The sequence below is a fragment of the Pavona decussata genome, unplaced genomic scaffold (genome assembly GCF_977016875.1).
Source record: "Pavona decussata unplaced genomic scaffold, jaPavDecu1.1 SCAFFOLD_93, whole genome shotgun sequence".
NCBI classification, from domain to species: Eukaryota; Metazoa; Cnidaria; class Anthozoa; order Scleractinia; family Agariciidae; genus Pavona; species Pavona decussata.
This window is the reverse complement of record NW_028145510.1, coordinates 1,332,117-1,356,322: the sequence shown is the minus strand read 5'-3', so window position 1 is coordinate 1,356,322 and position 24,206 is coordinate 1,332,117. Positions and strand designations below refer to the sequence as shown.

At 39.4% G+C, this 24,206-nt stretch overlaps 2 protein-coding genes across 3 annotated transcripts in view; both read right to left on the bottom strand.

The window, feature by feature from the left end:
* Positions 1–24,206, bottom strand: part of LOC146473502 (contactin-associated protein 1-like) — a 160,847-nt gene that overhangs the window by 81,049 nt on the left and 55,592 nt on the right. The gene's annotated exons all lie outside the window — the stretch shown is intronic.
* LOC146473507 (uncharacterized) lies at positions 8,761–19,202 on the bottom strand. Its single transcript, XM_085118117.1, has 15 exons — positions 18,738–19,202; positions 18,089–18,250; positions 17,402–17,653; positions 17,107–17,271; positions 16,743–16,856; positions 15,951–16,076; positions 15,605–15,701; positions 15,111–15,329; positions 14,505–14,881; positions 13,865–14,032; positions 13,281–13,391; positions 13,004–13,123; positions 12,522–12,612; positions 11,581–11,955; positions 8,761–9,764 (listed from the first exon to the last, which is right to left on the bottom strand). The coding sequence occupies exons 1-15, from the start codon at positions 18,888–18,890 to the stop codon at positions 9,037–9,039; spliced, it is 3,258 nt and encodes a 1,085-aa protein (XP_084974243.1). The 5' UTR covers positions 18,891–19,202; the 3' UTR covers positions 8,761–9,036.

Genomic DNA, 24,206 nt, shown 5'->3' with positions numbered 1-24,206 from the left:
TGAAGTATGTTGTTCCTTCAAGATTTGGTCCGTTAAGTGTGTTATTCTCCCAAGTTTTTTGTCTGTGAAGTTGGTTTTTTCCACAAGTTTTGGTCTGTGCAGTGTGATAATTGCTCCACGTTTTGGACTCTGAAGTGTTTTATTCCTTCATTTTTAGGTGTGTGAAGTGTATTATTCCTCCCAGGTTTGGCATATGAATTATGTTATTCCTCCAAATTTTGCATTGCTCTGCTTGTTTTGGTCTGTGAAGTATGCAATTCCTGCGATTTTTCTTCGGTGGAGTGTGTTATTACTCCAAGTTTTGGTCTGTGAAGTGTCTTTTTTCCTCCAGGTGTTGGTATGTGAAGTGTGTTATTCTTGCAAGTTTTGGTCTGTGAAGTGTGTTATTCCTGCTTATTTTGGTCTATGATGTGTTTTTTTCCTGCAAGGTTAGGTCTGTGCAGTGTGTTATTCCTACACGTTGTGGTCTGTGAAATGTGTTATTCCTGTACGTTTTGGTCATTGTGAAGTGTGTTTTTCCTCCAATTTTTGGTCCTTGGAGTGTTTTTTCCCGCAAGTTGTTTTCTGTTAAGTATTTTATTCCTTCACGTTTTGGTCTGTGAAGTGTGTTATTCCTCCAGGTTTTGGTCTTTGAAGTGTGTTCTTCCTCCAAGTCCTCGTCTGTAAATTGTGAAGTGATCTGTGAAGTGTGTTATTCTTCCCATTTTTGGTCTGTGAAGTGTGCGTGTTATTCCTGCAAAGTTTGGTGTGTGAAGTGTGTTATTCCTCAACATTTTGATCTGAGAGTGTTTTCTTCCTCCAAGGTTTGGTCAGGGCAGTGTGTTATTCTTCCAAGTTTTGGTTTGTGAGGTGTGTTATTACATTCAGATATGGTCTGTGAAGTGCGTTGTTACACTCAGATTTGGTTTAGTTTGTTCAGTGTGTTGTTCCTGCAAGTTTTTGTATGCGGAGTGTGTTGTTCCTCCAAGTTATATTCCTGCTATTTTTGGTCTGTGAATTGTGTTATATTCCTTTGCGTTTTGGTCGTGAGGTGTGTTATTCTTTCGAGCTTTGTTCTGTGAAGTGTATTATTCCTACGCATTTTGTTCTGTGAAGTGTGTTATTCCTACGAGTTTTGGTGTGTAAAGTGTGTTATTTCAGCAGGTTTTGGTCTGTGAAATTCGCTGGTTTTTGCACTTATTTAGGAGCATGGCGGTTTTTGAATTTCGTCAACTTCCTGACCCTGTTTTGGCTGTCTATAGTGATTTTATGAGTGTACCAGCTGTGTACACTAGTAAATTGTAAATAATGACTGTGAAATTGTTTCATAGTTCAGTGAGTTTTTATAACTGTTAAGTTTGAATTCTGTGGGAGTTTTGTAATGTTTATGGAGGTGGACTTCTGAGAGCTTTGGTAGTCAATGTGTGTTCTTGACGTCTGTAACTTTTATGTAGTAATTTTTTTTAGACATGAGTCAGTTTGTGCGCGTTGTGTGATTACTTTAAAATGTTGATAATTAAATACGAGCATCTGTTTTTATTTTTGTTCGAAGAATCTGATTACTTATGACGATCAGTCAATTTGTCAATGAGTGAAGTTAAAGTTAAGATAGTGGGCTCTGCTCTAAGAAAGTTGTAACTTTAGTTGCAGCTGCATGTAAATTTTCCTGTGCGAGTTGCTGTTGTAAGTCAGTTGCAGCTTGGTCAGTTTCATAAGGCCACGTTACACATATGTGATAACTTCTAATTTCAGGTATTTCGAAGTTCGGAATTTAAGTGGAATTTGAAAGTGCTAGCCAACAGTTGAGCGACAGCCTGATTTGGAAGTTACATACTCATAGACATTCATAGAGTTACAAGCGGGTGTAGCAAACTTTGAATTTGTGTTTTAAGTTTTGCCTTGCTTCTGTGAAGATTGACTTGTTTGAGTTCAGTTTGTGCCTTGCCTAAGAAATTGCGAGTTTTGAGAGCAGTGAATAAAATCTGCCAATGGTGTAAACACTGCGCGGTACGTGAAATAAACGTAGGAATAAACGAGACTTAAAATTATAACTTATCACCCAGTCAAAAAACAATTAAAAAAGGATAGAAAATAGCAATTTCATAGTAGAACTATTCTTAATCATTTTTCTTAGAGTTAGACTCCAAATAGCTTACACTTAACTGACAAAGAATATGACGGTAGTGGCATCTTAAGTAAAATGACTTTTGATTTTATAAAGAGATCATAAAACAATATCTTGCAATTGAATGTCCATAATGCTATCCGTGATGATATTATAAGAACTGCGTCCGATCTGTGTTCATTAAATACTTGAAATCGGAAATGAAAATTACACTGGGATCTTTGTAGTATTTTTGTCAACAAATTCTAAATCTGACTTGAATTGATTTCTACGCGTTAAATATTTTACGAAAAGCAAAACGAAATTTCTGCTGGTGGTGCACGGATCTAGACGAAATGGTTTTGGGAGCTTAAACAACAATTTTAAAATATTCCAAAACTAAGCCAAAACAGAATTGACCATTTTTCGGTGATTAATGTCTGTTTAAGGTATAAAAACAACACAACTGGAGCACTTACGTATTTTTGTTGACTCAAAATCGACAGCAACAGCAGAGGCAAGACTGTTGACAACTGCTTACTTAGAACTGAGTTCCTGTCAAGTTATAGAAACGACAAGTTATAAGCGAAGATAAAAGGCGCGTATTTATTTACCCGCAAATTAAGGAACCACTCTCTTTCAAATGATAGCATTATTTTGATAGAGAAATCATATACGCATACCCCCTGTTTTAAGATCAAAGGCTTCTTTTCTATCCTTAAAGTTAAACTTACAAAGATAACGTAAATTCAAGCGACAGTGCGCATTAACACGGGTAAGAAAGGCCACCTCACTACGGCGGAAACTTGCGAACTCTCGTGAACTAAAGGTGTCTTACGAAAACCACCTCACACCATTCATAGCTACTTCATTCTAATATTTGTCTGGATATATCCATAGGCAACTGCGTTCCCTTTCAAAAGATTCGGGGAGTTTGTCCCGTGTCATGAAATACACTTACCTCTGTCGCTTCGTAATAATCGGACTAACTGAAATGTTCAGGAAAGAGAAGATAAAATGGTCTCCACTCTTCTTCTAAAATTAGACAAAGTTGACTTCTAGCGTGTGTAGCCTCCATAGGCTTATTTTTGACAACATTTCTAACACGAAAATCTATTCCTCGAACGTGTTCACCCTATTTTTATTCAATTACGTCAACTTCTTTCGTTTGCCCTATTATTATGGCAATAATTATTTTACTTCCGCCGTGTAAATGCAGCACTAACAGACGGGCAACAGATCTTGTCTTGAGTACCGTACGAAATTAACTTAGGTCTCCATGTTCCTCAAATTCAAATTTGCTGCCCAGGTTCGAATTTATGATCGAAACAGACCTGAGTGCCTAGTTTTCTTGGATTTTTGGTGTTTGCTAACTTGCAGGATCGAGGTCTTATAATTGTAATTGTTTACATGGCATATCAGTCCACACACCGTTCATACAAGTTGCTTTCGTTCAGGGTCTTCGGCACAAAACTTAGAACCTCTGATCGATGTCATTGTGTAATGCTTTGCAATCAAGCCTTTCTTAGTTTGTTTTCATGACAGAATTCATTCTGTTGAAGGTTGTACATGTACATTTGGTTTTGAACCATGTTTATATCGTTACGCATCGGAGAGTTTTGATCGAGATTTGCATTCAATTATCTGTTGGGTTAAATATGCTTACTTTGCTTATGTTACTTGAGACACTTGAATGTATTAAATACATTGAGGATTAAGCTTCAATCTATATTCGGTAAGATCATGAATGCCGTAGAGTTAGTTACAAGGGCCCCTCTAGATAACAGCCATGTAGCTGAATGGGCCACTCTAGCTAAATAAAGTTAACTTTACGTACTTTACTTCACTGACAAGGCGCGCGGGAGTAGCGGGGGAGAGGGAGGGAAGGGGAGGGTTTCTCCCTTTTATGCCCACTAACACGCATATCAGGGTTACTTAACAGTTCACTTCGGCAGAATTCTGTTCGGAAACCCAATTACCTCAGAAAATCTGATTTACTGTTTGAAGATAATCTAAAGTTTTCTTCGGCAAAAAGTCTGCTCAAAATTTCGTAATCGGCACTGGAAAAGTTATTCCTTTTGCTTTCAGAGGGGCAAATATATCGATAAAAATGCGAAGTAAGGTCAGCAAAAACAGCGGGAAGGGGCTTTCATGTAGCAGGCCGGACAGGTGTCTCTCGAATGAGAGAGTTCAAATCACATTGCTTCGTGTTTAACCATAAATTTAATGTCATGCAACTTGGGCCATCAATGCAAAAATTAAGGCAGTCGGAATAATGAGCTGTAGTTTTTGTAAAAGAGAGCGAATCCTTGCTGAGATCTTTCTTCGCGACACTTCTCGCTTATGACTTGTATGGCTTGATACAGAAGGAGGTAACATACGAGGACGAGATAGGAACGATTCATTTTTCCATGTTCTAGTTTCGCTAAACTATTCTGGTAAGCGCTAAAGAACAAGTTTAAGTTGACTGGATGTCTCCGGTAATGTTTGCTTTATCCTTTCAAACATTTGCTTAACACCCTTATTGACACAAAAATAAATATTCCCCCAGGTCCACCAAGTTATCAGAGCTTAACTCGGGCAGCGAGCTGGATTATCATACACATCCGTTTAGTTATGTCTCGTCTTCATTGGTATCAAAACAAAAAATGTGTGGGAGAGAGCACATAAAGCGCTTTAACATTTGACTAAATTAAAAATTTCTTGTTTACTTGTAGTTATGAAATAGTTATTGATACAGCAAATAAATTTGTTTAGTGAGTTGCAAGTGTTTGCACTCTAAGTATATTTATTTTCTTCCTGCGTCAAAGGAAGGGAATGCGACTGAGACGTCTTTTTAGACCGGTCGTCGTGCCTTTTATTATAATTCTTAGAACGCACACTTTCAAAGGCGAAATTTAAAGGGCTAAACCTTAAAAAAATTGAAATAAAGACTAAATCGACGAGCGCCTCTCATAAAACATCGCCTTGTTGGGTTACACTTTTTGGCGTATGATTCGACCCTATATTTCGAGGAAAGAAAGCAATTCATTAGGGTTTGTTTAATCTTCTGCGCCCAACATGTACTCTAAATGCCATTTAAATCTCGCATCGCATTATTTACTCTAGATCTTTTGGTGATGAAAACTGTTTTGTAACAATTCTGCATGATTTTCGCGAAATCTAAGATGTATGAAAAAAAAAACATTCTGTCGGTACCAATAAGCTAAAAAGATTTTCTAAAACGAACTGCGTCTTATCTGATGATTATATGGAAAAATCTAATTTTTTAATGATTTCTCTCCTCAGCATAATCTGGTAACATGGTAATCATTTTTTTCAGCACTGAGGCATCAGTGTTTGCGTGCATCGATCGTTTGCCGGGTAATTTGACTTCCAAACTGCCTTGTAAAAAGCAAAAACAAAAAGATTTGACAGCAGTTATACCTCTTAGACGGCATTTTTCTGTTTACGTGGTCTAACTGTAGTTTCGAAAAGCAAACGTTTTGCGGCCACCTGAACCAGCATTAGGGTATATAATTATTGTTGATCTGAATTCTAATGAAAATTTTAAACGACTATTACTTTTTGCTTTGTGTTTTTGTCAGACTTGCTGATGTAATAGAGGGCAGTTCCAGAAAGTGCAACACACCTACACTGTACGTTTTAATGACTTTTTTTATTTAAGGTTTTTAGTTTACATTAATGTTAAAAATTGATTTATTCGAACCCTCCGATGCAAATGAAGCAAGTTTTTCACATAACCGAGATATGAGTGATTGCTGTCATCTGTACGTTTGCGCCCTAAGGAGGGAGAGGACGGGTCATTTTATTTTTGAGGAGTGGGAAGAGTTTGTTTTTTGTTTTTTGTTTTTTTTGACAATTCTCGTCTCTTAAAGCTTGCGCAATAGTATGACGTTTTCTACTAGATATCTCTTTGCTTAAGTTACTCTCAGCACTTTTCTTCTGCTGAAAACTGAAGCTTTTCAGGAATTTTGCGGTTTTTCGCCCACCCCTCTAAAAAACCATTTTCTGTCCCTAATTACAAACTGCTCTGACGATCTGTTCAGCCATTTTTGTTTTTCAAAAAACTAGAAATTAACCATTTTGAGCTAAGTTGGCGGAATTTCAGTCTCTCTGGACATACAAGTAATTCTGCGAAAGTGACATGAAACATTCGTGTTCACACCAGCACCATATTCACTAAACCCTCCTAATTAAAATGCATCAAAGTATCGTTCTTAACAATAGACTATTGTTAGTCTTACAATACATTTTTGTCAAGAAGCAATAATACTTTGGATACATCTTAACTTAGTCTTGGGTTTAGTGAATATGGCCCTGGTGTGAACACGAATGTTTCATGTCACTTTCGCAGAAACCCAACCAGAATTCCACCTTGTGGACTGTGCTTTTCAAACTAAGGTGTCCTAATAGGTTTGTCTCCGTCATGAGCTGGCCGCATTAGAGCGCAAAAGCAAGAGTACTTGTGGATAGTTAACTATCAGACTAGCTCCCAGTATAGCTTGATATTTAGACTGTTCACAGTCCACTATTTCCCCGTGGGAGTTTCGAGAGTCGCACGTTTCGATCGGACTGGTGCCATCTTGGTTGGTAACAGCGAACGCAACCTGTTGAATGACTACCGAGAGGGCTCCTACCTAGGGTGCATTGTGTGTGTGTTGGGGGGGGGGGGGGGAGGGGCGGGAAAATGTAGTTTGTGATAATCCTAAATTTACATAAAGTGTTACCTTTTGTCGTCTTAAACTAACCAGAGTGTTTAACTGCAATGATATTGGACATAGCACAACAATTATTGTCTACAAACCCGTTCTCAAATCATGTATTCGTTGGCCGGACAGACCATGTTGTGCGGATGGAGGACACTCGCCTACCAAAGTAAATCTTGTACAAGCGCTAATTTGAAGCAGAGTCTCTAAATGAGTGTGCCTTGTACTCAACAACAAAATCCTAAAAGCGTGACAATTCCCTTTACTGTTACAGGGGAAGAAGACTAAGGAAGTGCTCTGGTTTAGTGACTCCTATGGCCTTATGCCAGAGTCCCTTGTACTTGCGAACGAAAAAAAAATGAGACCGACGCGGCTTTCACGCAGAAGTCCATTACCAGGAGTGTCCAAGTAACCATACTGCGTTCAGTGAAACAGCGTTCTCACAATTTGGGTTATTTTTAGATTTCTCATAAAACTCACAATGAATTGCGATGTTTTTCGGAGTGCCCTGAAAACATTTCAAGCGGTAATTTTGTGCAGTGGTAGCTCGGGTGAGTTTTGTAATGCAGATGTGGATGGGAACAGAAATTTTCTCAGGAAACGGTTTCACTTAAAATAAGTTTGAATGTGAAACTTCCGTTGCACGAATATATGGGCTTCTGCTTCATTAACATCTACACTGTAAATTGAAAAGATGTTTTATTCCTAAAATTAGGGCCGATTGGATGAGTAAAATACGTTGCTATTTTCTAATTTGGCTCCCTCAAAATAGGACCAAAATAGCCTTATCACAAGGGCTGAAAGGAACGAGATGGTTTTTCTTAAAAAGGGCCCAAAAAGATCTAGTTTAAAGACCCACATCTCTTGTAGACTTACATGCACCTTACCAATGATATAAGATGATTTTAAAAGTAGCGATGTAAGATTCATCAGTGATCCATTACTGTCCCTATATACGGTAATACCGATGTCAATCGAACCTACGTTTATGTATATGTTAGTGTGATAGTGGTGCACATATGAGGCTGTGTGGAAATCTTTCCCTAATTTCTTCCACTGAATTTGACCTGCTCTATCTTCCCAGTAAAAGAGCACTTATCTTTCGTTATCTTTCGTTGCCAAGAAGCCATACTGCGGCGAAAGAGCATGGTTGCTATGAATCATTTGTTTTTCAACCAAAACAGGTTGAAACAACTGTTGATTTTAGCTTTTAACACAAACAATATCTCTTGCTGTATCCTGTAAGACACAAAAATTCGCCTTTATGCATTTTCTTTCAAGCTGTGGCACTTCAGTGATTTTCATGCTTTTTTTACACAAAGAACCGATCTTATCGGCGGGTTAAAAGTCAAACTCCGAAAACGCTCGGTGTTGTTGGCCACAAAATGATATGAAGAAACCAAAAATGTAGAAATGGCGTACTCAGCCAATTAGGAGTAAGTATGTTCACCGCTTGACCAATCAGCATTCAGTAATATTGTCCCCTAGTTACTAGGAAAATTAAGACAATCTTTTGTCTTCAATCGAAGCCAAGACTTAGCTCTGACAGTAAAGTAACAAACTTTCAAAATTCAAGATTAGTGAGCTCTTTAAAATTCAGTCTAGCCACAGTGAAATCATTCACGCTTAAATCTACTAACGTTCTATATATCACGAATGCTGTTCACTTATTGGATACGTTACTCACTATCTATTTTGTTGTAGATAGTCAGTAGAGAGAGTAGCCTAACAGTGTGCGGTTTTTGAAGTGTCTGTAAAGAGGATTTTAAGCAACCAGTAGATTTATACTAAAACGATTAGAGTATACGCTCTAGATTTCTATCATGTTATAGTTGATTTGGGCTTCGCTCTCATCAACTATCACGCGATTGAAATTTCGAGCTCATAATCTACTTGTTAAATAAAACATGGAGTAAAAGAAAGTAGTGTGACCTTCGATGAAAGCTACCTTTTCATTACCAATAACAACATAATTAATCCCCAAATTTATTCATGTATCAATATCTATCACCATATTCTTTACAAAGTATCCATTTTACCACTTTTGATAAGGACCTAATGCCACTGTACTTTACTATTCCCACTTACTTCTGTGTTCCCACAACATTTTTGTGAAAGAACCGACTACTTAGATTACTTCAAAGCGTTCAGTATCTAAACAAGTTCTTCGTAAGAGTTTGCTTCAGTTTTATGACAGGACTTTGTAATGCGTATTGTTAAACGTTGTTGTCAGGGAGTTAATGTCTATCCCATGCCATAGCACTTCAGCTTTCCCAGTGTGTGGTAACCAGCCTCGTTAGGGGTTGCGTCCCCAAACCTGAGCTGTTTAACTGGAAGATGTGTCTTGTCAGTGAGGAGACCGCTGTCTTCACGCCATCTATAGTCATTCTTGTCACAGTTACAGCCATCACTGGGGTTCGCACATGAGTTGGTCATCCCGCATGCGCACTTACTTCTGCCAGATGCTCCACCCCAGTACGTCATCTTAGTGGAATCGCGTGACACCCACCAACCGTATGGATTGTTATTGTAAAGCAAGACCGAGTCAAGACACTCATACTTGATAAACTGTTCACAGTGTGAGGAGACTCTGGTGAGACTCGCCAGCTGAGACAGACTCGCTCCTGTGTAACGAATGTTACGTGAGTAACATCCTCGAGCTTCACATCCCTGAACACGTGTTCTGCTTTCGCTGTTGTGACTGATGACTGTCACGCCAACTCCTTTCTTGCCAGTCATGTCGCAATACACTGTAAATGGTTGTAGACCTCCTTTGCCATCTGGATCAATGACGTATTTTCCGCTCACAGTTCGGGTGTCTTTTCTGATCACAGAGCAGGATTTGGCATAATAACAACCAAGGCCGTCTTTGATGTATCCACTCTTACACTTGCACGAATAAGATCCCCGTTCATTTACGCAAGTGTCAAACTGGTGGCAGTCATAGGCCTTTCTTTTGCACTCATCGAAGTCTGAAAATATAAGATTAATTAAGATTAGTGTAAAGCTTGTCAAAAGGAGAAACCTACCGCAAAATTGTTTATAAAATAGAGACATATGGTTTCCTCGCTCAAGTGACGTGAGACTCCCAGCAGAACTCTACCGTGAGATTAACCGTATTGTATCGGCTTTTAGAGATGAATATTTTCTGAAACTGAGTTGTTGTCATTGGCATAAATGTGCGCAATTTACTAAGAGAAGGTTTCAACAAATGTGGAACCGTGAGTAGAAAATCTTTAAGGCAACAGCCGTCTGAATTGTATATATGGTACAATCAACGGAGATCTTAGACATCTAACTGACATTTACACATTACCTCGCACCTTGATGTACAAAGGTCATAAGGGGAAAGATCATTCAATGCCCTAAAAGTAGCCTTCGAGCAAGCTCTCTTTTAGGTCAGCCGCGAGAAGATTGAGGTGGGGTTGGGAGCGAGATTGGAGCGCCCCTGCCCCAATCCTCTTCGGCTCGCTTCGTTCGCCGCTCGCGCTATCCTTCCGCGGCTGGCCTAAAAGAGAGCGTGCTCGCAGGCTATCCAAAAAGTAAACAATAACATTTAAATTTCACCATTTGCCAAACGACAGCGCCTCAGATTCCTTAAAACCCACTCTGTGTCTGGCAGACAAGCTGGAGCGTTCCAAATGAACACGTATCTTTTTAAGCTGCGATCTGTGGTATTTTTGAATGTATATCTGTGTGTGAGCTTAATAGGGGTGGATACATGAAACGCTAAGGATGGTGCCTACTCTTGCTACTGCGCATACTTTCTACGCAACTCGTGTTGGTCCGAAAAACTCTGGTTTCTCTCGGCGACACCTTTAAAAAAGTTTATCTCTAATTTTAGAAATATTAAGCTTCAACTTGGGAAAAATTCCTATCGCATTTTTTTGCATTTGAACGCTTTTTACGTGGTTACTCCCAATTTCTTTTTGGATTCCAATAGCCCATGCTATTTTCTGCTTTTCTCGCATAGCCATGGACTGCGCAAAAATACCTCTGTATTAGGAAGCACCGTACGTTTAGGCTCAATTTATGAATAGAATTTCTATGCCGTCTGATCTAATCTAATTTCAAAAATCTCAGTTAAAATCAGCGACTCGAGCTGCAATATACCTGGAAATCACCTCAAGTGACTGAAATGCAACGTATAAATTAGATATTGATTGTTTACCAGCATTAAGCTATTATTGGTCTATAACAATAATTCGTGAGAGTACAATTGAGTGCTTGGTTAGTCGTAAAAATTGATTTTGTACAACTAAATATAATAAATTGTGCTTGCACGTACTTATTCTTTAAGTAACAGATAAGTATAATAACGCCGAAAGATTTCTTGTCTCTGTAAGTTTAACAGAGTTCTTTTAGCCATCTGTATCAGAGTATCAGCCTTGTCATTCGAACTTCCATCGGACTGCAGCTCGAATTCGGTTTTAGTGAACCACTTGGCTGGTTCATTCTGTTGGATTGACTAGTCACGGTATTTACAGTTGTTTTTTTATTTTCCCTTGGAACAATACCTATACCTACGTATGCTTCGTCGAGGGATTTTAGGTAATTGAATTAATTGCGAGTAAGATCCCCTGTCAGGCTTTGATGTTTAATTCATTTGTGATCTTCTTTCTGCATGTTTTTAAAAGTTATTTTCAATTGTTAAATCTGATCAAGATTTTAATTCTTTGTAATTTTCAAACACAAAGCATTACACAACTTGGCTCCTCCCTTCTTGTGATATTTCCAAATTATTTTTCTGTGCCTCATGTACTAAAAAAATTATTACAAACAAGCTACCTTTCTTGCAAGTAAACTGATGACAGTCACTGCACTTCACGTCATTCCATTCATAGTTGTATTTCACACCAAGTGCGTGCACGCAGTCTTCATTTTTAAAGTTGTTCGGCTGCTTCTTGGCCCAAGCTGTAAAGTTTCCCGCTCCACCATCCGCCCAAGTAAAGTTACCCTCCGCGGAGATGTCATTCAAACCCAGCCAGGATTTCTCGCCATTGTGGCGGTGCTGTATGTAAACATTTTCGTCGTTATTGCTGACATCAACAAGGACGGAGTTTTCCTGTCGGCATTTTGTCAGAGCTGTGGTCCAGTTTGCACATTTTTCACTCGTAAAGTAACAGAATCCATTGAAATAGGTCCAGCCAGGGTCACAGATATCTGCGAAAACATGAAACATAAATATGATTTCAGCCGTAAGCCAGTTACGAGAAGTCATGGATTATTATATTTCACTTTCACTTTTTCACCAGAATCAGATAAGTTCAATTCATTTCGAACTTCTAAATTTTCTTATGATTTCTTCAGTAGTTTGTTACTCTAGTAACATTAAGAAAACCTCAGTTCGCATTTGGTAATCATAAGTGTAGAGCTGGCAATAAGCGCGACGAGTGATTTTAAATCGCGTAAAACCAGAGAAAAGTAGTCACAATTGGGCAATCACAATTAATTATTGAAAGTAATGACATTTTAAGTGTTATAATAGTTACCGGCGGGTTCCCAAGTCTTGGTATGTAATTTTATTATTTATTCAATAAAGTTGTTGTTGTTGTTGTTTTTGAGACGACTCTTTACTCCAAGTCATGGAATTTGAGTAAAGGAGTCTGGAGACCAACAAACTAAACAAAAAACGAAATTTTATAAAAATCTGGATTGTTCTGAATGGTTTCAATAGCTTACGTAGCGTGGAAACAAACAGTTAACTTATCCCCTATTAATTTACTGACCTGTAAGGACCGCATAGCTCACTGACACTGGATCATATCTGGTCTGGTACAATTCCTTGACACAGACTCTAAATCCTGAAGCCTTCATGTTCTGGAAACAAATACAGAAATTGATTCCGTTTAAAATCGTGTTTCAACGATTTTGTCATTGCTATTTTGAGTAAACAAACAGTCAAGTACCTCGTAATATACCTATTGTGCTTAAGTCTTATTATAACTTATCTTCCTTCGTGTAAGGAGTCCCTCAATTGGAACGAGACACCTAACTTGGAGCAAAAAAGCTCTCAATACGACGTCTGCACTAAGACGGAGACCTTTCTAAAATGTACACAGTCTCTAACAGGTTTAAGACCGACATCTTGGGGATAGAAACTTTTAACACCTCTCCAAGAAGGACTTCGTGTAAGACGCAACGGGATAGTCAGTTGTGGTCGCGAACCTGCCTTTTCTTGAAGAAAGTTCACCGTACGGTTAAATTTTACCTCGATCCACGTGGTAAGGCCGTTGTGAACTGGCGCTGAGTTCCCTTTTGCCTTTGTGCTGTGGTTGATGGATATCAGAACTGTTGGTGTACTGTTGTACCTTCTTTTAAACTTCACAAACTGCCAGTTAAAAACGTAACATTGACTGTTATCATACGGTTCCAAGGCCATAATACCAGTATAAAACTTGCACTTTCAACAAATATTTTTTACTCAGACAAAGAGCAAGTTAATTGTGTTGTTCAAAAGTTGTTATAGTTGCTTCTTGAAAACTTACCTTGCAGTAAGCGTTGTTGTTTTCATCTTTTGGTGGTTTTGTGTTTGGAAACCCGACAGAACCATGTTCAGTGAAGAAGGGTTTGTGTAGTTTAGAAAACGCTAACCAGCTCTGGAAATAAAAAAAACATAGTAATACTGATGATTGTACGAAACCTGACAAGGAAACCATGTAGCCGACTAAATGAAAATTGGGTAGCATTCCAACGCCACCTAGCTCTAAAATAAAATGACAGAATAGCCTCTTTGACTCATTGCTACTTAAGGACTTTAGTTTTGTATGCCCTGAGCTGTTTTTACCATTTTTAACCAAAATCAAAAAAAGCATTACAGTTCTGGCATAACAGCAACGCTATTTTTCATTCGTCCCTTCCCATGACACCCCGTGCGTCTCAATCCACTCTCGTGGCGTGAATCTTTTCTCGCCCCACCGAACAAACAAAAAGCGACTACCTTTTGTGGGTACCTTAGATCTCACAAAAATTCCGAGTGCTGGTAATGTTGGATCTTCAAAGAAATCCATGTTGGAAACCCACATATTAAATGATTCTTTAAAACTAAATAACTTATAAAGAGAGAACATACCACGTTAATGTCTTCATGTTTTCCATCAAAGTTTTGCATTTCGCGAAGACAGACTTGAAATGAGTCTTTGTTTGTATCTTCTGTCCATATTAGAGAAGCGTCATACTCTTTACCAGTCCTCAGATGTTCTGCTGTCACAAGAACTACAGGAATCTCCTGAAACTTGTTCTGCGTAAGAATAAAAAAGGTAAAAAAAATAAATTAAATTAAGTTAAGCGCGAAAACTGCAAGTGTGAGCATCACCTTGTATCCTTTCTCAATTCATTGAACATGCACCATTATCTCAGCCATTTTTGAGCAAGAAATACCATGTTTAATTTTTTTCCTCTAAGGAAATTAAAAGAATCTTTCAGAGCACTAGGTGTGAATACAGAAGCTAACTTTATGACCGGTCTATGGAAGCATTTCTTAGGACTTTATTTTTGCCGATAAATAACGTTGTGGCAATCTTTTACTCGGAAAGAGAGAAAATTCCGTTACATTTACATGGCAGTTGAGGGAAGCTCACGTAATCGGCTGTTTTGGGGCAAGGGGTCTCTATTGGTGCTTATGAACATTTTCTTCGTTTGTTTGTTTTTTACACGAATTCCTGACGGTATACGCAAACCTTCAGACTTACTGAATAACGTTCTTATCCTACCTTGGGAAAAGTAACATGTGCGCATTTTGTTCCAGACCACCACTTCTGCACCTTGACTGTTCCCGTCATTCCTTTGGGTGGTGCTCCCTGGTAGGCAAGCCAATCCACAGTTGCAAATGGACTGAGGCTCTCTTCGTTTCTCCCGGCCTGCATGACGCAGACTGTGAAATTTTTCGTATTGACGTTTTCCGTCCATGATGTGACAGCGTCGTGGACTGTCACGGAGTCTTTTAATTTCATGTTGTTGACAGTGACTTGAACATGAACTTGTTTATCCGGATAGAAGCGGTATGGTGGGAAGCTGACTGTACGACAGGTCGAATCAGTCCATTTTGGTGTACGCATAAGATCCACACGACCACGAACAACTGGGAAACCTGGTTAAAAAGCAGAAAGCGGGAACGAGATTGAAAGCTGGGCTTTTAATTAATACAGAACAAAACGACGAATACAATGAAGCCAACTGCATGATACTTTGAATTTAGTGCGAGTGGCCAGCAGTTAACTGTAAGCCGATGAGGAAGGTTGAGCTAAAGACTCTTGGACAAAGTAAAGCCCTGAGACCTTGCATACGAGTGCTGTTGTCTGCTGGTGATCAGTTCTTACCCTCACAGCTTCCAGGGTGGTAGACAAGGTTATTCTCCAGTCCTCTGCAGTAGCTCAGTTCGTGCCAGCATTTGTTGTCGTATGTTGTACCATTGGCGGTGCATACTGGATCTTGATAGGATGGGCAGTCTTGGAAACACACACAGCGTGATTCATGAGCACTGTATGTCCTGCAGACTCCAAACGATGGACATTCAACATTGAGACAAGGATCGAGGTCTGTGAACAAAAAGGTAAATAAATAAATAAATAAATAAATAAAATACAGACTTTAAACGATGGGTATTCAACATTGGGACAAGCATCAAGGTCTGTGAAGAAAAAGGTATCGAGTCTGACCGTGGGAAAAGAAAAAGCAATTTACTCTTCATGGCAACCCTTCCTCTAGTTAATTTAAAACTGACTGACAATATAGTTTTTTTTATTTAGTGTTCACAGCCTCATAACTCAAGTTAGCTGGATATACCATTGGCTAAACTACATAATGTTATTACCTCCAATAACAATGTAACTGACAGACAGTGGATCATGCTGACTGCCTGCTCCAGTGAGATCCTTGACACAAATCTTCATTGCTTTTAGACCAACGTCCTAAGTATAAAACAAATTCCTTTGGAATTGATGAGCTAAATTTTCGCTTTAAGTCGTTTGATAAATTCTATATTATACACAAAAATCACTCAAATTATTAACATGATCTATTTTTGTTTTTGCAACGGGATTCTTAACAAGCATTAGCTCGATGCAAAGGAAATGGAATCATTATAGTTTCTGCATAAAAGCTCAAAAGGGACCAAAAGTTTGGAATTAGACCCTAACCCTGCTATAGAGTTATCTTACCTCCACCCAGGCTGTGATGATGTTGTTTTCCGGCAGAATGTGGCTTTTCACTTTACGGTCATAATGATGATGAACAGCAACCAGGACAACTGGTGACGCGTAAAAAGTGGTATTGAAATCTACTTGCTGTGAAGAGAAACAAATGCAGCTGGGTAATTGTTATTTATAGTCAATCTGCCATGCAAAAGAAAAAGTCAACAAAGGCCTTAGAACTTAAAATAATTGTTCAGTTTTGTTTACAATAAACACTACTAGTACACGAAAACTAGTGTTAATTTTATTTGGCTGACGATGGCCAGGATTGTAAAGGAAAACAGCTTGAAAAAACTGGCCATTTTGCACGTTCTTCTGTATATTTAATCACCAAGAAACTGATTATAGGCTGTTCTTCCCAAGAGGAATCGCTTAGTATTTTGTTCTCGGTATTCAAGGGCAATTTGATGTTAGAAAATGGAACATTGTCAAATATTTGAGTGGTTTTGACCAGAACACAGAGAAATCTCTCTGTGACAGGTCCTATCTCTTTAGATGAGAGGTATTTTTGAATACCGGCCCGTACCAATGATCTCGTAAGATATATGTTAGGGGGCTACTGAGGAGTTGAAATTGTGAATAAAGAGTTTGACACCGAATAATAATTTGTTGATGTTAAGCCAACTTCTTCATTCTTTGCTTTCTATCCAGTTTCGCTTTGCAAAACTATTAAGGGAACAAAGCAGAGATTAATACTATCTTATTAATTAAACGATAATTTAACGGTGTGAAAGAATGCTCCTTGTCAACGTGTAGTACTTTGCAGAATCCATAGTTGTCGTTAGCTGTTGGCGTTCCACTGTTGGGAAAGAACGCCTCGCCTGCCAAGGTAAAATTGAACTCCGAACCATTACCAAAGAAAGCGAACCAGTCCTGTCAAAAATAACATAAAAATATGTCAAACCAAGATTTGAATATTGTTTAATGTTACGATTTTCTTTCACAGCGGTCATTTTCCACCCTAAACATCTTAAAACAAACCATATGAGACTCGGTTATCATTGTAGTACGTTTCGTTCAGGTGACAATGGCAAACTTTGGTATCATCATATATTTCAATATAAGGAAGAATCAATTAATTAAACTAAGTTAAAAGGAAGCAAATCTGAATACGTTTACCTACCACAATTGTATCATGGTGTTTTCCATTAAATGGCAAAAATTCCTTGATGCACACTTCGAAACTCTTAGAATTCACATTTTCCAACCAGGCATACATAGCATCTTCAGGCTTTGTACCACGAGTGTACTTAGCGGAGATGAACACAGAAGGTCTTCCACCAAAGCTCTGCAAATGTCCAGAAATGGTTTTAATAGGACCTTTGCATAGGTATAGTAACACACTAACAAGGGATAAAAACAAGCAGTAATTGCTGCGTTAAGATTTTGGCATATAATGAATGCTCTAGCGGTTTCACCTGTTTAAAAATCACTTTGTTGCACTTTGTTTCTGTTGTCCATATTTTACTGAAAGTCACACTTCCTTGTGCCATCTGTGGTTGATCCTGGAAAGCCAGCCAGTTTATGACTCCAGTTTTATTTGTTCCAGTGTCTGTTTCACGTGCACATACTTCAAACCCACGCGCACTTACAGATTGAATCCACACAGCAGCAGGGGAGTGGACACGTGTAGACTCTTCACCATGGCTGATTGACACGTGCACTTGAACCTTAACCGGACGCAAAACATGATGAGTAAGCAGACCAACTGCTTTTTACCGAACAAAATGACTTACAACTTATTCGTGTTGGTGACAGAAGAAGCTAGCAGGTTAGCCAAGCCTCTTGTAAGTGGAAACAAAACTCGAAGGTTAAGAGGTCTCAAGTGTATAAATATGGCGATTTACTGAGAAAACGAACTTAATTTGATGGATAAGCAGTCTGGTGTTTAATGACTGGTGGTCACTTGCAAGAGGTTAGATGGTTAATCAGGTTGGTCCCACAGTAGTCTACTGTACTTCTTTTTCAAACCGACTGAAATCAGCGCAAGGCAATTTGGTAATAAGAGAAGGCATTTTTCTCAGCTGTCCGTAAAATGTTGCACTGTGCAAGGATATCAGTCCTGGTCGAAACATTTTCCAGCCAATGTACTGCGGGTCACTGACCTTCCCTGATCCTCTGAATGCCTCCGGAAAAGCAACCTTTGTGCAGCGTGGCAAATGGCAGTGTTGGGGTGGTGAACAGGCACTGCTACAGCTCCAGCCCGGTAGAGTCTGCGACATGTTGAACTTCCCAGTTTGAAACGGAGTCTCTTTACCTGAAACAAACTAGAACAAGTAAAAAGCACTTGCTAAAATGCAGTTACGACGATATCTAGAGTGACAGAGAGGGGATAAGTAAACATGGTATGTAAAGAAAATTGATGTTTGTTGATTTTCACGGAGATAATAGAGCCCTTAATCTGTTGGCAGAACGAAAGTCTTTCACATCAAAATGACCAGGGAGATCGTCGTGATTTTTTCCCGCTAAAAGGTACGACAATTACCCAAATCATCGTAAATGCCGCTCCGGGGGTCAATAATTTAAGAAAAGTAATAGGAGCTCGTGAATTTGGAAGGGCTGCTGTTAATTTGCACAATATCCCACAGCCCAAAACTCGAGACTTTATATTACACAAGTTACATCTCAAAGCGTTCCTTCCGATTTTGTAAATTATGGTTTGTAAATTAATCTAAGAGTTGAACAGCAGTTGCAACTAGTGCATCTCCGTTGTCAGATTCCAAGGAGTTTTGGCCTGTGGAATGCGTTATATACCTGTGAGTTTTGATCTGTGAAGTGTGTTATTTTTCCAAGTTTTGGTGCGTGATGCGTGTTATTCCTCCAAGTTTTGGTCTCTGAAGTATGTTGTTCCTCCAGCTTTTGGTCTATGAAATGTGTTATTCCTCCTGGTTTTGGTCTGTGAAACATGTTATTCCTGAAGGTTTTGTTGTGTGAAGTGTGTTATTATTCCTGCACGTTTTAGTTTGTAGAGTATGCCGTTCCTCCAGCTTTTGGTCTGTGCAACGTGTTATTCCTCCTGGTTTTAGTCTGTGAAACATGTTGTTCCTCCAGGGTTTGGTCTGTGAAGTGCGTTATTCCTCCAGCTTTTGGTCTGTGCAGTAGGTAATTCCTCCAGCTTTTGGTCAGTGAAGTGTGTCATTTCTACTGCAAGTTTTGGATAATTATAAAGTATGTTTCTCCAGGTTTTGGTCTGTGAAGTGTGTTATTCCTCCACCTTTCGTCTGTGAAGTGTGTTATTCCTGCAAGTTTTGGTCTGTCAAGTGTGTTATTTCTCCAGCTTTTAGTATGTGAGACATGTTGTTCCTCGAGCTTTTGGTCTGTGAAGTGTGTCATTTCTACTGCAAGTTTTGGATAATTATAAAGTATGTTTCTCCAGGTTTTGGTCTGTGAAGTGTGTTATTCCTCAACCTTTCGTCTGTGACGTGTGTTATTCCTGCAAGTTTTGGTCTGTCAAGTGTGTTATATCTCCAGCTTTTAGTATGTGAAACATGTTGTTCCTTGAGCTTTTGGTCTGTGAAGTGTGTTATTCTTCCAGCGTTTGGTCTGTAAGTGTATTTTTCCTCTAGGTTTTGGTCTGTGAAGTGTGCTATTCCTGCAAGTTTTGGTCTTTCAAGTGTCTTATTTCTCCAGTGTTTGGTATGTGAAACAGGTTGTTCCACGAGCTTTTGGTCTGTAAAGTGTGTTATTCTTCCAGCTTTTGGTCTGTAAAGTGTGTTATTTTTTCAGTTTTTGGTCTGTAAAGAGTATTATTCCTCTATCTTTGGTGTGTAAAATGTATAATTCCTGCAACTTTTGGTCTGTGAAGTGTGTTATTCCTCCAGGTTTTGGTCTGTGAAGTATTTTATTCCTTCAGCTTTTGGTCTGTAAAGTGTGTTATTCCTCCAGGTTTTTGTCTGTGAAGTGTGTTATTCCTACAGCTATTGGTCTGTGAATTGTGTTATTCCTGCAGCTTAAGGTCTGTGAAGTACGTTGTTCCTCCAGGTTTTTGGTCTGTGAAGTGTGTTATTCCTCCATGTTTTGGTCTGTGAAGTTTTTTATTCCTCCAGGTTTTTGGGCTGTGAAGTGTGTACGTTATTCCTCCAGGTTTTAGTCTGTGAAGTGTGTTAGTCCTCAAGGATTGGGTCTGTGAGGTGTGTTGTTCCTCCAGGTTTTGATTAGTGAAGTGTAGTATTCCTCCAGGTTTTTGGGCTGTGAAGTGTGTACGCTATTCCTCCAGGTTTTGGTCTGTAAAGTGTGTTAGTCCTCAAGGATTGGGTCTGTGAGGTGTGTTGTTCCTCCAGGTTTTGATTAGTGAAGTGTAGTATTCCTCCAGGTTTTTGGTCTGTGAAGTCTGTTATTCTTCCAGGTTTTGGTCTGTGAAGTATGTTATTCCTCCAGCTTTTGGTCTGCGCAGTGTGTTGTTTCTCCAAGTTTTGGTCTGTGAAGCGTGTTTTTCCTTCACGTTTTGGTCTGTAAGGTGATCTATTCCTGAAGGCTTTGGTCTGTGAAGTGTGCTATTCCACCAGGTTTGGGTCTGTGAAGCGTGTTCTTTCTTCAAGTTTTGGTCTCTGAAGTATGTTGTTCCTCCAGCTTTTAGTCTATGAAGTATGTTATTCCTCCAGGCTTTGGCTGAGAAACATGTTGTTCCTCCAGGTTTTGGTCTGTGAAGCGTGTTATTCCTGTAAGTTTTAGTTTGTGGAGTTTGTTGTTCCTCCAGCTTTTGGCCTGTGAAGTGTGTTATTCCTCCAGGTTTTGGTCTGTGAAGCGTGTTATTCCTGCAAGTTTTGGTTTGTGAAGTATGTTGTTCCTCCAGGTTTTTGTCTGTGAAGTGTGTTATTCCTCCAGCTTTTGGTCTGTGAAGTGAGTTATTCCTTCATGTTTTGGTCTGTGAGGTGTGTTATTCCTCTATCTTTGGTGTGTAAAATGTATAATTCCTGCAACTTTTGGTTAATGAAGTGTGTTATTCCTCCAGCAATTGGAGTGTGAAACATATTAGTTCTCCAGCTTTTGGTCAGTGAATTGTGTTATTCCTCCAGATTTTGGTCTGCAAAGTGTGTTATTCCTCCAGTTTTTGGTCTGTGGAGTGTGTTATTCCACCAGGTGTTGGTCTGTGAAGTGTAGTATTACTCCAGGTTTTTGGTCTGTGAAGTGTTACTCCTCCAGGTTTTGGTCTGTGAAGTATTTTATTCCTTCAGCTTTTGGTCTGTAAAGTGTGTTATTCCTCCAGGTTTTTGTCTGTGAAGTGTGTTATTCCTACAGCTATTGGTCTGTGAATTGTGTTATTCCTGCAGCTTAAGGTCTGTGAAGTACGTTGTTCCTCCAGGTTTTTGGTCTGTGAAGTGTGTTATTCCTCCATGTTTTGGTCTGTGAAGTTTTTTATTCCTCCAGGTTTTTGGGCTGTGAAGTGTGTACGTTATTCCTCCAGGTTTTAGTCTGTGAAGTGTGTTAGTCCTCAAGGATTGGGTCTGTGAGGTGTGTTGTTCCTCCAGGTTTTGATTAGTGAAGTGTAGTATTCCTCCAGGTTTTTGGGCTGTGAAGTGTGTACGCTATTCCTCCAGGTTTTGGTCTGTAAAGTGTGTTAGTCCTCAAGGATTGGGTCTGTGAGGTGTGTTGTTCCTCCAGGTTTTGATTAGTGAAGTGTAGTATTCCTCCAGGTTTTTGGTCTGTGAAGTCTGTTATTCTTCCAGGTTTTGGTCTGTGAAGTATGTTATTCCTCCAGCTTTTGGTCTGCGCAGTGTGTTGTTTCTCCAAGTTTTGGTCTGTGAAGCGTGTTTTTCCTTCACGTTTTGGTCTGTAAGGTGATCTATTCCTGAAGGCTTTGGTCTGTGAAGTGTGCTATTCCACCAGGTTTGGGTCTGTGAAGCGTGTTCTTTCTTCAAGTTTTGGTCTCTGAAGTATGTTGTTCCTCCAGCTTTTAGTCTATGAAGTATGTTATTCCTCCAGGCTTTGGCTGAGAAACATGTTGTTCCTCCAGGTTTTGGTCTGTGAAGCGTGTTATTCCTGTAAGTTTTAGTTTGTGGAGTTTGTTGTTCCTCCAGCTTTTGGCCTGTGAAGTGTGTTATTCCTCCAGGTTTTGGTCTGTGAAGCGTGTTATTCCTGCAAGTTTTGGTTTGTGAAGTATGTTGTTCCTCCAGGTTTTTGTCTGTGAAGTGTGTTATTCCTCCAGCTTTTGGTCTGTGAAGTGAGTTATTCCTTCATGTTTTGGTCTGTGAGGTGTGTTATTCCTCTATCTTTGGTGTGTAAAATGTATAATTCCTGCAACTTTTGGTTAATGAAGTGTGTTATTCCTCCAGCAATTGGAGTGTGAAACATATTAGTTCTCCAGCTTTTGGTCAGTGAATTGTGTTATTCCTCCAGATTTTGGTCTGCAAAGTGTGTTATTCCTCCAGTTTTTGGTCTGTGGAGTGTGTTATTCCACCAGGTGTTGGTCTGTGAAGTGTAGTATTACTCCAGGTTTTTGGTCTGTGAAGTGTTACTCCTCCAGGTTTTGGTCTGTGAAGTATTTTATTCCTTCAGCTTTTGGTCTGTAAAGTGTGTTATTCCTCCAGGTTTTTGTCTGTGAAGTGTGTTATTCCTACAGCTATTGGTCTGTGAATTGTGTTATTCCTGCAGCTTAAGGTCTGTGAAGTACGTTGTTCCTCCAGGTTTTTGGTCTGTGAAGTGTGTTATTCCTCCATGTTTTGGTCTGTGAAGTTTTTTATTCCTCCAGGTTTTTGGGCTGTGAAGTGTGTACGTTATTCCTCCAGGTTTTAGTCTGTGAAGTGTGTTAGTCCTCAAGGATTGGGTCTGTGAGGTGTGTTGTTCCTCCAGGTTTTGATTAGTGAAGTGTAGTATTCCTCCAGGTTTTTGGGCTGTGAAGTGTGTACGCTATTCCTCCAGGTTTTGGTCTGTGAAGTGTGTTAGTCCTCAAGGATTGGGTCTGTGAGGTGTGTTGTTCCTCCAGGTTTTGATTAGTGAAGTGTAGTATTCCTCCAGGTTTTTGGTCTGTGAAGTCTGTTATTCCTCCAGGTTTTGGTCTGTGAAGTATGTTATTCCTCCAGCTTTTGGTCTGCGCAGTGTGTTGTTTCTCCAAGTTTTGGTCTGTGAAGCGTGTTGTTCCTTCACGTTTTGGTCTGTAAGGTGATCTATTCCTGAAGGCTTTGGTCTGTGAAGTGTGCTATTCCACCAGGTTTGGGTTTGTGAAGCGTGTTCTTTCTTCAAGTTTTGGTCTCTGAAGTATGTTGTTCCTCCAGCTTTTAGTCTATGAAGTATGTTATTCCTCCAGGCTTTGGCTGAGAAACATGTTGTTCCTCCAGGTTTTGGTCTGTGAAGCGTGTTATTCCTGCAAGTTTTAGTTTGTGGAGTTTGTTGTTCCTCCAGCTTTTGGCCTGTGAAGTGTGTTATTCCTCCAGGTTTTGGTCTGTGAAGCGTGTTATTCCTGCAAGTTTTGGTTTGTGAAGTATGTTGTTCCTCCAGGTTTTTGTCTGTGAAATGTGTTATTCCTCCAGCTTTTGGTCTGTGAAGTGAGTTATTCCTTCATGTTTTGGTCTGTGAGGTGTGTTATTGCTCCAGGTTTTGGTGTGAGAAGTTTGTTATTCCTTCAGGTTTTGGTCTGTGAAGCGTGTTATTCCCCCAGGTTTTGGTCTTTGAAACATGTTGTTTCTGCAGCTTTTGTTCTGTAAAGTGTGTTATTCCTGCAAGTTTTTGTCTGTGAAGTGTGTTGTTCCTTCAAGATTTGGTCTGTGAAATGTGTTATTCCTCCAGCTTTTGGTCTGTGAAGTGTGTTATTCCTTCATGTTTTGGTCTGTGAGGTGTGTTATTCCTCCAGGTTTTGGTCTGAGAAGTGTGTTTTTCCTGCAGGTTTTGGTCTGTGAAACATGTTGTTTCTCCAGCTTTTGGTCTGTGAAGTGTGTTATAGCTGCAGATGTTTGTCTGTGAAGTATGTTGTTCCTTCAAGATTTGGTCTGTTAAGTGTGTTATTCTTCCAAGTTTTTGGTCTGTGAAGTTGGTTTTTTCCACAAGTTTTGGTCTGTGCAGTGTGATAATTGCTCCACGTTTTGGACTCTGAAGTGTTTTATTCCTTCACTTTTAGGTCTGTGTAGTGTATTATTCCTCCCAGGTTTGGCATATGAAGTATGTTATTCCTCCAAATTTTGCATTGCTCTGCTTGTTTTGGTCTGTGAAGTATGCAATTCCTGCGAGTTTTCTTCTGTGGAGTGTGTTATTACTCGTCTGTAAATTGTGTATATTACTTCAGCAAGTTTT

Excerpts from the sequence above, each read along its gene's own strand:
- LOC146473507 (XM_085118117.1), bottom strand. The coding sequence starts at position 18,890 with ATGTTTCACAGACCAAAACCAGGAGGAATAACACATTTCATAGACCAA. Across the intron at positions 15,330-15,604 it reads CAGTTACATTGTTATTGGAG|ACCTCGATCCTTGTCTCAAT; the intron begins GTAATAACATTA and ends TTTTGTTCACAG. Across the intron at positions 14,033-14,504 it reads CACATGTTACTTTTCCCAAG|AACAAGTTTCAGGAGATTCC; the intron begins GTAGGATAAGAA and ends ATTCTTACGCAG.